Below are 13,251 nucleotides of genomic sequence, written 5' to 3'. Positions count from 1 at the left end.
ATATCATCTGGTGTGCCACACGCTAGCAGTGAAAGCATCAATTCATCCATTAGTAGTGTATATTTTTGTGCTATTCTTTCTGTCCCATGACAAAAAAATATTAATATGTCATAAATATTTGTTAATATAATCAGTTATTCACTGAGATAGTCCAATACAACCCAACACCACACCACCATCTCTTTGGTTCAAGAAATGTATATTGGAAACAGCTGCAAGTGCTTGGAGGGGCCGGTGGTTATGGCCATTGGAGAGTGGGTGGGGGGTGAGGAAGTCTTAGTGTCTGCAAGTGTTGGGTGTCTGCAAGTGTTGGGTGCAGGGTGAGTGGGGGTGAGGCAGTCTTAGTGTTTGTAAGTGTTGGGTGAGAGGGGGCATAAGCTAGGGAGTCTGGGAGGAGGGGGTGGGGGCTAGGGGGGATGAGCTAGAGAGTCTGGGGGGAGGGGGTGGGGGCTAGGGGGCATGAGCTAGGGAGTCTGGGGGGGAGGGGGAGGGGTTAGAGTGCATGAGCTAGGAAATCTGGTGGGAGGGGTGGGGGTGAGGGGGCATGAGCTAGGGAGTGGGGAGAGGGGGTGGGATAAGGGGGCATGAGCTAGGGAGTCTGGGTGGAAGGGTGGGGGTAAGGGGGCTTGGGCTAGGGAGTCTGGGGGGAGGGGGTGGGGGTAAGGGGGCATGAGCTAGGGAGTGGGGGAAGGGGGTGGGAGTAAGGGGGCATGAGCTAGGGAGTCTGGGGGAAGGGGGTGGGGGTAAGTGGGCATGAGCTAGGAAGTCTGGGGGAAGGGGGTGGGGGTAAGGGGGCATGAGCAAGGAAGTCTGGGGCGTGGGGGTTTGGGGCCATGAGCTAGGGAGTCTGGGGGGAGGGAGTGGGGGTTAGGGGGCATGGGCTAGGGAGTCTTGGCAGGGGAGTGCAGGAGGGAGTCAGACTGGGAGTCAGGAAGCAGCAGACGCAGGAGGGAGCGTAGCGTTGCCATGGAGTCTGTCAATCCCACAGCTTCCAGGTAGCGTTGTGTCCACACCTCTTTGTATGTGTTGCTTAACTCCAGTAGTCTGCACATCATCATCATCACTGTCTTCGTCAGTGTCATCATCATCATCATTGTCATCACCTCTTTGCATGTGTTGCTTAACCTCAGTAGTCTGCACATCATCATCAACATTGTCTTCGTCAGTGTCATCATCATCATTGTCATCACCTCTTTGCATGTGTTGCTTAACCTCAGTAGTCTGCACATCATCATCAACATTGACTTCGTCAGTGTCATCATCATCATTGTCATCACCTCTTTGTACGTGCTGCTCAACTCCAGTGGTCTGCACATCATCATCATCATCGTCATCATCATTATCACCTCTTTGTACATGTTGCTGAGCTCCAATAGTCTGCACATCATCATCATCATCACTGTCATCAGCATCATCGTCATCAGCAGCAGCAGCAGCATCACAGTCATTGTCATAATCATCATCACCTCTTTGTACATGTTGCTCAACTTCAGTAGTCTGCACATCATCATCATCATCATTATCACCTCTTTCTTCGTGTTGATGAGCTTCAGTAGTCTACACATAACCATCATCATCATCACCACCCAATCATCATCATCACCTCTTTGTACAAGCTGCAGAACTGTAGTTTTTATATCATCACTAATTTGCTGAGCTGACATTCACACAAAACCTGCACACAACACCCATTCCCACCCATCACACCCTTGACACACACACACACAAAACTTAAGATACACACACACACATGCACTCTCTCTCTCTCTCACACACATGCACACACACATACACACACACCTTGGAAAGACTCACACTCACACACACACAAACACATGACATACACACACACACTCTCACACAGTACACACACACACAGAACCTGCACAAGCCCACCCACCCCCCCAACACACACACATATAGCCATACACACATATACACACACAGCACACAACATACACACACACGCACACACAACACACACACACACACACATAGAGTCACATAATACACACACACACACACAAACACACAGGCACACAACACACACAAAGGCACACAACACACACACACACACACACACACACACACACACACAAAGGCACACAACACACACACATGCACACTACACACACACGGAGGCACACAAAACACAGGCACACACCTGAAGAGGCACAAATACACACAGACACACACTACACACACATATCATCATTATCATTTTCATCACAACTTGTACGTGTTGCAGAGCTGACACATTCACACAAAACCTGCACACAACCCCCTTCCCCCACCACTACCACCTCCCCCCCCCCACACACACACAGAGGTACACAAACAGAGCCTGTACACAACCCAACAAAACACACAGAGACACAGACGCACAGAGACACACACACAAAGTGACCTATTAGCGAGATCAGTGCGTGCGGTGGCAGTGAGGTTGTTGACACCAAAGTTGACCACAGAGAAACCAGCACTGCTCTGACTGCCGGGCTTCAGGCCTGCCAGAACCAAGGCTTTGCCAATCCTGGGACACACATCGCGTAACTACGTCATGGTGTGACACAAACAACATAACTACATCCTGGGACACACATCATGGTGCCCATCATGGGACACACACTGCATAACTATGTCATGGTGTGACATAAAACAACGTAACTACATCCTGGGACACACACAACATAACTACATCATGGTGCCCATCATGGGACACACCGCATAACTACATCATGGTGTGACACAAAACAACGTAACTACATCCTGGGACACACACAAAATAACTACATTATGGTGTCCAACCTGGGACACACAGCATAACTACCTCATGGTGTGACAGGAACAACATAACTTCATCCTGGGACACACACAACATAACTACATCATGGTGCCCATCCTGGGACACACAGCATAACTGTGTCATGGTGTGACACAAACATAACTACATCCTGGGACACACACAACATAAGTATACCATGGTGCCCATCCTGGGACACAAACAACATAACTACATCATGGGACACACACAACATAACTACATCCTGGTGCCCATACTGTGACACATAACATACTACATCATGGTACCCATCATGGGACACACACAACATAACTACATCATGGTGCCCATACTGTGACACATAACATACTACATCATGGTGCCCATCCTGGGACACACACAACATAACTACATCCTGGTGCCCATACTGTGACACATAACATACTACATCATGGTGCCCATCCTTGGACACAAACAACATAACTACATCCTGGGACACACACAACATAACTACATCCTGGTGCCCATACTGTGACACATAACATACTACATCATGGTGCCCATCCTGGGACACACACAACATAACTACATCCTGGTGCCCATACTGTGACACATAACATACTACATCATGGTGCCCATCCTGGGACACACACAACATAACTACATCCTGGTGCCCATACTGTGACACATAACATACTATATCATGGTGTCCATCCTGGGACACACACAACATAACTACATCCTGGTGCCCATACTGTGACACACAACATACTACATCATGGTGCCCATCCTGCGACACACACAACATAACTACATCCTGGTGCCCATACTGTGACACACAACATACTACATCATGATGCCCATCCTGGGACACACACAACATAACTATATCCTGGGACACACACAACATAACTACTTTATGGTGCCCATCCTGGGACACAGAAAATAAATACATTATGGCTTTACCAATATCCCAGGACAAAGAAAATAACTGGAACATGGCTTTACCAATCCCAGAACACAGAAAATAACTGAAAAATAACACAGGTACACTACCACAGGGACACTACCCACCCACAGTGACACTACCACAGGGACACTACCCACCTACAAGGACACTACCACAGGGACACTACCCACCCACAGTGACACTACCACAGGGACACTACCACAAGGACACTACCCACCCACAGTGACACTACCACAGGGACACTACCCACCCACAGGGACACTACCCACCCACAGGGACACTACCACAGGGACACTACCCACCCACAGGGACACTACCACAGGGACACTACCCACCCACAGTGACACTACCCACCCACAGGGACACTACCGCAGGGACACTACCCACCTAAAAGGACACTACCACAGGGACACTACCCACCTACAGGGACACTGTCACATGGACACTACCCACCCACAGGGACACTGTCACAGAGACACTACCCACCCACAAGGACATTGTCACAGGGACACTACCCACCCACAGGGACACTGTCACACTGCCCACCCACAGGGACACTGTCACACTGTCACAGAGACACTACCCACCCACAGGGACACTGTCACATGGACACTACCCACCCACAGGGACACTGTCACAGAGACACTACCCACCCACAAGGACATTGTCACAGGGACACTACCCACCCACAGGGACACTGTCACACTGTCACAGAGACACTACCCACCCACAGGGACACTGTCACAGGGACATTACCCACCCACAGGGACATTGTCACGGGGACACTACCCACCCACAGGGACACTGTCACAGGGACACTACCCACCCACAGGGACACTGTCACAGGGACACTACCCATCCACAGGGACACTGTCACAGAGATACTACCACAGGGACACTACCACAAGGACACTACCCACCCACAGGGACACTACCACAAGGACACTACCCACCTACAGGGACACTACCCAAGGACACTACCCACCTACAGGGACACTAACCACCCACAGGGACACTACCACAAGGACACTACCCACCTACAGGGACACTAACCACCCACAGGGACACTACCACAAGGACACTACCCACCCAAAGGGACACTACCACAAGGACACTACCCACCCAAAGGGACACTACCACAAGGACACTACCCACCCACAGGGACACTAACCACCCACAGGGACACTACCCAAGGACACTACCACAGGGACACTACCCACCCACAGGGACACTACCACAGGGACACTACTCACCCACAAGGACACTACCACAGGGACACTACCCATGCACAGGGACACTACCACAGGGACACTACTCACCCACAGGGACACTACCACAGAGACACTACCCATCCACAGGGACACTACCTACCCAGAGGGACACTACAACTGGGACACTAACCACCCACAAAGACACAGGCTACCCACAGGGACACTATCCACCAACAAAGACACTGCAACTGGGACACAAGCCACCCACAGGGACACTATCCACCTACAAAGACACAAGCTACCCACAGGGACACTATCCACCCACAGGGACACTATCCCCAAGTCCCCCCCCCCCCCCCCACCACCTCCCAACCCCAGAGACACTGACTTGCAGGCGAGCAGCATGAAGTCCATGGTCAGTTGCAGTTCTCTGATCACACCTTGCTGACAGGGGGCACTGCTGTTCTCCGTCACTTTGTTCAGTGCCGTCTGACACATCTTGACATGGCGCGACACCAACTGTACACATCACACATCTTGACACCAACTGTTGACACCAACTGTACATATCACACATCTTGACACCAATTGTACACATCACACATCTTGACATGGTCTGACACCAACTGTACACATCACGCATCCTGACATGGTGTGACGCCAACTGTACACATCATGCATCCTGACATGGTGTGACGCCTAATGTACACATCACACATCTTGACATGGTGCAACACCAACTGTACACATCACACATCTTGACATGGTGTGACACCAACTGTACACATCACACATCTTGACATGGTGTGACACCAACTGTACACATCACACATCTTGACAAGGTGCGACACCAACTGTACACATCACGCATCCTGACATTATGCGACATCAATTGTATACACCATGCATCCTGACATGGTGTGACACCAACTGTACACATCACACATCTTGACATGGTGCAACGCCAACTGTACACATCACGCATCCTGACATGGTGTGACACCTACTGTACACATCACGCATCTTGACGCCAACTATGCACACATCTTGACATGGCATGACACCAACTGTACACATCACAAATCTTGACATGGTGTGATACCAACTGTACCCATCACACATCTTAACATAGCATGACACCAACTGTACACATCACACATCTTGACATGGCATGACACCAACTAAACACATCACACATCTTGACACCAAGTATACACATCAAACATTTTCACATGGTGTGACGCCAACTGTACACATCTTGACATGGTGTGACACCAAGTGTACACATCACACATCTTGACATGGTGTGACACCAGCTGTACACATCACACATCTTGACATGGCGTGACGCCAACTGTACACATCAAACATTTTCACATGGTGTGACGCCAACTGTACACATCTTGACATGGTGTGACACCAAGTGTACACATCCCACATCTTGACATGGCATGACACCAACTGTACACATCACACATCTTGACATGGCATGACACCAACTGTACACATCACACATCTTGACACCAACTGTACACATCACACATCTAGACATGGCATGACACCAACTGTACGCATCAAACATCTTGACACCAACTGTACACATCACACATCTTGACATGGCATGACACCAACTGTACACATCAAACATCTTGACATGGTGTGACACCAACTGTACACAGGACTCATCTTGACATGGCATGACACTAACTATACACATCACACATCTTGACATGGTCTGACACCAAATATACACATCACACATCTTGACATATCACACATCTTGACATCATGTGACACCAACTGTACACATCACACATCTTGACATGGTGTGACACCAACTGTACACATCTCACATCCTGACATGGAGTGACGCCAAGTGTACACATCACACATCTTGACATGGTGTGACGCCAAGTGTATACATCACACACCTTGACATGGTGTGACATCAACTGTACACATCACACATCGTGACATGGTGTGACACCAACTGTACACATCACACATCTTGACAAGGTGTGACGCCAACTGTCATACATCTGAACATGGTGTGACACCAACTGTCATACATCTTGACATGGTGTGACACCAACTGTCACAGATCTTGCTGTCTGACTACCTAAACCCATTCAGCCCTACGCCTCAGCAATTGCTCTGCCATCAAAATTGGTCTCATTAAAGCTGTTCCTACGTATGTGTAAGCTGAAAGGAAAGGGAACTATCTTCTTCCTACAGTACTTCTGGGTGTGTCTCCACTGTAATGAGGAGGAAAGACAGTATTTTTCTATGTTTATTCTGCATATGTTTCTAATCAATATGGCATGGAAGCCTGCCGTGGCTGTAATCTCCCCCAGGGTTGAATGAGTTAACCCCAGGTACCTGCAGAATTAAACCCCAACCCTGCGAATGAGGCAGGTACCTGCAGAACGTAACCCCAATCTGTGTGACAAAGCAAGTACCTGCAGAACTAAACCCTAACCGCTATGAATGAGACAGGTACCTGCAGAATTAAACCCCAATCTGTGTGACAAAGCAAGTACCTGCAGAACTAAACCCCAATCTGTGTGACAAAGCAAGTACCTGCAGAACTAAACCCCAATCAGTGTGACAAAGCAAGTACCTGCAGAACTAACCCAACCCTGTGAATGAAGCAGTACCTGCAGGGTGTCAGTGGACAGGTTCTCCAGTGGCACACCATCAGGGTAGGTCAGCAGCCGGAACAACACAGAGCCATGCTCCTCCGGCAAGTTGTGGATGTATTCCCCTGCACACATCAACATCAACGTGATATCAAAATCTACATGTCATGTGGATGTCCTGTTAATGTTGTCACTAGCATGGACAACATGATTTATCTTTATGGTGAAATACTTCAGTATGTCAGTAAAAACCTTTGTCTTCGAGTGACAATATCAAACCTGAAGTGGCTCTCATGTTGCCAGGACCACCAAAAAAGCCAATTCCGCCCTCAGCTTTTTGTGAAAAATATATGACACTGCCCTCAGATCTGAAGGAAGGCTGAAAATACAGTACTCATGCAATCCATCCTCAATTACGCAGTAATAGTATGGGACCCCTACCACCTAGGTGACTGGACAAAATAGAAAGGATACAACAGCAAGCGGCACACTTTATGGAGGGATACAACAGAAGTACAGAACCCGGATGTGTCTCCACCCTGTTGAAGGAATTACAACTTCCATGCCTGCAAGAGAGACAAGACCTTCGACTGTCCTTAAAACAAGTGGATGAGGGGTCAGTGCCGGCCATACCACCTGGCCAGTTCATAAACCAACAGCCAACAGATGCTGCATCCAACCTAGCCACTTTGCTGACTTTGTTTCCAGCAACATCATGGAGAGTTCAGCAAGAAAAAAATAATAGGACATTAGAGGTTCCAGACTCAGGAAGAGAACAACACAGAAACTAGTTCTTTATATGAACCGTAAGAGACTGGAACAATTTGAGTGACGACCAGCTGCTGGCGAGGGTGCAGGATCACCATCACAGTGACGGCAGCATGCACAGAAAAACATACACAACTACAACACCCCACCACCCACCCCTGTTGTGTACATTGCCAACCAGGCTCCTACAATGTAATCTGTCAATCATCATAATGAACATGACATCAGCGGTCTGTAAAGACATCAACATGGTCGTGAAATCAGTGGTCTGTCAAAACATCAGCATGGAAATGACATCAGTGGTCTGTCAAGACATCAACATATGACATCAGTGGTCTGTCAAGACACCAGCATGGACATGACATCAATGGTCTGTCAAGACATCAACATGGACATGACATCAGTGGTCTGTCAAGACACTAGCATGGACATGACATCAGTGGTCTGTAAAGACATCAACATGACATCAGTGGTCTGTCAAGACACTAGCATGGACATGACATCAGTGGTCTGTAAAGGCAACATGACATCAGTGGTCTGTCAAGACATCAACATGGACATGACATCGGTGGTCTGTAAAGACATCAACATGGACATGACATCAGTGGTCTGTCAAGACATCAACATGACATCAGTGGTCTGTTAAGACATCAACATGGACATGACATCAGTGGTCTGTCAAGACATCAGCATGGACATGACATCAGTGGTCTGTCAAGACATCAGCATGGACATGACATCAGTGGTCTGTCAAGACATCAGTATGGACATGACATCAATGGTCTGTCAAGACATCAGTATGGACATGACATCAGTGGTCTGTCAAGACATCAACATGGACATGACATCAGTGGTCTGTAAAGACATCAACATGACATCAGTTTTCTGTAAAGACATCAGCATGGACATGACACCAGTGGTCTGTAAAGACATCAACATGGACATGACATCCTCATCTACATTCCTGATGTGAACATATACAATCACAGACATCAACATGACTGGTGTGGACATACCATGACTGGTGTGGACATACCATCACAGACATCAACATGACTGGTGTGGACACACCATCAGACATCAACATGACTGGTGTGGACACACCATCACAGACATCAACATGACTGGTATGGACACACCATCACAGACATCAACATGACTGGCGTGGACACACCATCACAGACATACCATGACTGGTGTGGACACAGCATCAGACATCAACATGACTGGTGTGGACACAACATCAGACATCAACATGACTGGTGTGGACACACCATCACAGACATACCATGACTGGTGTGGACACAGCATCAGACATCAACATGACTGGTGTGGACACACCATCAGACATCAACATGACTGGTGTGGACACACCATCACAGACATACCATGACTGGTGTGGACACAGCATCAGACATCAACATGACTGGTGTGGACACACCATCAGACATCAACATGACTGGTGTGGACACACCATCACACATACCATGACTGGTGTGGACACACCATCAGACATCAACATGACTGGTGTGGACACACCATCACAGACATCAACATGACTGGTATGGACACACCATCACAGACATCAACATGACTGGCGTGGACACACCATCACAGACATCAACATGACTGGTGTGGACACACCATCACAGACATCAACATGACTGGTGTGGACACACCATCACAGACATCAACATGACTGGCGTGGACACACCATCAGACATCAACATGACTGGTGTGGACACACCATCACAGACATAGCATGACTGGTGTGGACACACCATCAGACATCAACATGACTGGTGTGGACACACCATCACAGACATCAACATGACTGGTGTGGACACACCATCACAGACATAGCATGACTGGTGTGGACACACCATCAGACATCAACATGACTGGCGTGGACACACCATCACAGACATCAACATGACTAGTGTGGACATGACATGACTGGTGTGGACACACCATCACACACCTGTCTTGTTGCGGGCACGACGGATGGCAAAGGTTTCAGCACGTCCCAGCTCCACCACCACCTCCCCCACCACCCACAGCGGGTCCTGGTACACGTGTTGACTCAGCAATTCTGACATGTGGCCCACCACATCGTCCTGGACACATCACACTGCTTCCTTTCTTATCTACACATCACCTCATCATCCTGTATGATTTTTCTTTTCTACACATCACCACATCATCCTGCACACATCACACTGCTTCCTTTCTTCTCTACACATCACCACATTGTCCTGCACACATCGCATACTGCTTCCCTTCTTCTCTACACATCACCACATCATCCTGCACACATCACACAATGTTTCCTTTCTTCTCTACATATCACTACATCATCATGCACACACCATACATCATAACATCTTGCACACATTGCACACTGCTTCCTTTCTTCTCTACACATCACCACATCATCCTGTACACACCACAGTTTCCTTTCTTCTCTATATATCACCACATCATCCTGCACACATTACAGTTTCCTTTCTCCTCTACACATCACTACATCAACCTGCACACATCGCACACTGCTTCCTTTCTTCTCTACACATCACCACATCATCCTGCGCACATCATAACATCCTGCACACATCGCACACTGTTTCCTTTCTTCTCTACACATCACCACATCGTCCTGCACACATCACATACTGCTTCCTTCCTTCCCTACACATCACCACATCATCCTGCACACATCATACATCATAACATCCTGCACACATCACACTGCTTCCTGTCTTCTCTACACATCACCACATCATCCTGCACACATCACACACTGTTTCCTTTGTTCTCTACGCATCAACACATCATCCTGCTTCCTTTCTTCTCTACACATCACAGTTCATACACTCAGCATCATAGTTCATACACTCCACAATTGATTCACTCAACACATCAGTTCACACACTCAACACACCACAGTTCATACACTCTACACACTGTAGTTCATACACACCACACTTCATAGTTCAACACTCTACACATCATAGTTCATTCACCCCACACATCATAGTTACAGAACCCACACTTCAAACTTCATACACTCCACACATCATATTTCATACACTCTACACATCATTGTTCATTCATTCTACACATAGTTCATACACTCCACGCACCATAGTTCATACACTCTACACATCACAGTTCATACACTCCACACACCATAGTTCATACACTCTACACATCATACACTACACATGACAGATCCTGTCATCCACCATCACTGTGTACCACTAGATCAACAGGACAACACAGATGCTGTCATTGATGTAATGGACAGAGGACGATGACTGACAACAGAAAAGTGTAGGAGGTCAACACAGCCAAGGTGAGTGACCCCTGACCTTGTGTGTCTCTCCGTCACTGTCCCTGTCCTGTTCTGGACACACTGCACCGCTCTGTAGGCATCCTCATGTGACAGGTTGTGGACACAGTACACACCACACATAGCACTGGACAACGTACACACCACACATTGCACTGGACACACTGCACCGCTCTGTAGGCATCCTCACGTGACAGGTTGTGGACACAGTACACACCAAACACAGCACTGGACACACTGCACCACTCTGTAGATGTCCTCATGTGACAGGTTGTTAACATAGTACACATAGCACACCACACAATACACACAACACAAAGCGCTGAACACACTGCGCCGCTCTGTGGGTATCCTCATATGACAGGTTATTGACATCGTACACATAGCACACCACACATAGCACTGGACACGGTACACACCACACATAGCACATCAGACACAGCACTGGACACAGTACACACCACACATAGCACACCACACATAGGACTGGACACAGTACACACCACACATAGCACACCACAAATAGCACTGGACACAGAACACACTAAACACATAGCACTGTACACACTACACACTACACATAGCACACTGCATGTAGCACACCGCACATTGCACACCATACATTGCACTGGACACAGTACAGACCACACACAGACACCACACACAACACTGGACACAACACACACCACACTGGACACAGTACACACCACACACGTAGCAATGGAAACAGTACACACCACACACATAACACTGGACACAGTACACACCACATACATATCACTGGACACAGTACACACCACACACATAGCACTGGACACAGTACACACCAAAGACATAGCACTGGCTACAGTACGCACCAAAGACATAGCACTGGATACAATACCAAACACACAGCACTGGACACAGTGCACACAACACAGAACACTGGACACAGTACACACTGCACACATAGCACTGGACACAGTACACACAACACATAACACTGGATACAGTACACACTGCACACATAGCACTGGACACAGTACACAACATGCAATTAACACTGAACACAGTACACAACACGCAATTAACACAACATGCAATTAAGACTGAACACAGTACACAACATGCAATTAACACAACATGCAATTAAGACTGAACACAGTACACAACACGCAATTAACACTGGACATAGAACACACCACAGTCATAGCACTGGACACAGTACACAACATGCACTGAACACAGTACACACCACACACACAACACTGGACACAGTACACAACATGCACATAACACTGGGCACAGTACACAACACGCACATAACAATGGACACAGTAAACACCACACACATAGGATGGACAAAGTATACACCAAACACATAGCACTGGACACAGTACACACCAAACACATAGCACTGTACACATTACACACCACACATAGCACTGGTCAAAGTACACACCAAACACACAGCAGTGGACACAGTACACACCAAACACATAGCACTGAACACAGTACACACCACACACAGTAACACTGGACACAGCACACAC

General features: G+C 47.9%; 1 protein-coding gene across 2 annotated transcripts in view; it reads right to left on the bottom strand.

The window, feature by feature from the left end:
- Positions 1–719: 719 nt before the first annotated feature.
- LOC143281142 (uncharacterized) overlaps positions 720–13,251 on the bottom strand; it is a 55,446-nt gene continuing 42,914 nt past the window's right edge. The window contains exons 19-23 of one of the 2 annotated variants that reach the window (XM_076586143.1): positions 10,349–10,484; positions 7,618–7,724; positions 5,349–5,479; positions 2,408–2,530; positions 720–1,044 (exon numbers count right to left, since the gene is read on the bottom strand). In XM_076586143.1, coding sequence (XP_076442258.1) covers positions 882–1,044; positions 2,408–2,530; positions 5,349–5,479; positions 7,618–7,724; positions 10,349–10,484 — 660 coding nt within the window. In that variant the 3' untranslated portion in view covers positions 720–881. The remainder of the gene's footprint in view (positions 1,045–2,407; positions 2,531–5,348; positions 5,480–7,617; positions 7,725–10,348; positions 10,485–13,251) is intronic. The other variant, XM_076586142.1, reaches the window with a different exon arrangement.

The sequence above is a fragment of the Babylonia areolata genome, chromosome 4 (assembly GCF_041734735.1).
Source record: "Babylonia areolata isolate BAREFJ2019XMU chromosome 4, ASM4173473v1, whole genome shotgun sequence".
Taxonomy (NCBI): Eukaryota; Metazoa; Mollusca; class Gastropoda; order Neogastropoda; family Buccinidae; genus Babylonia; species Babylonia areolata.
This window is presented reverse-complemented; position numbering and strand designations above follow the sequence as displayed.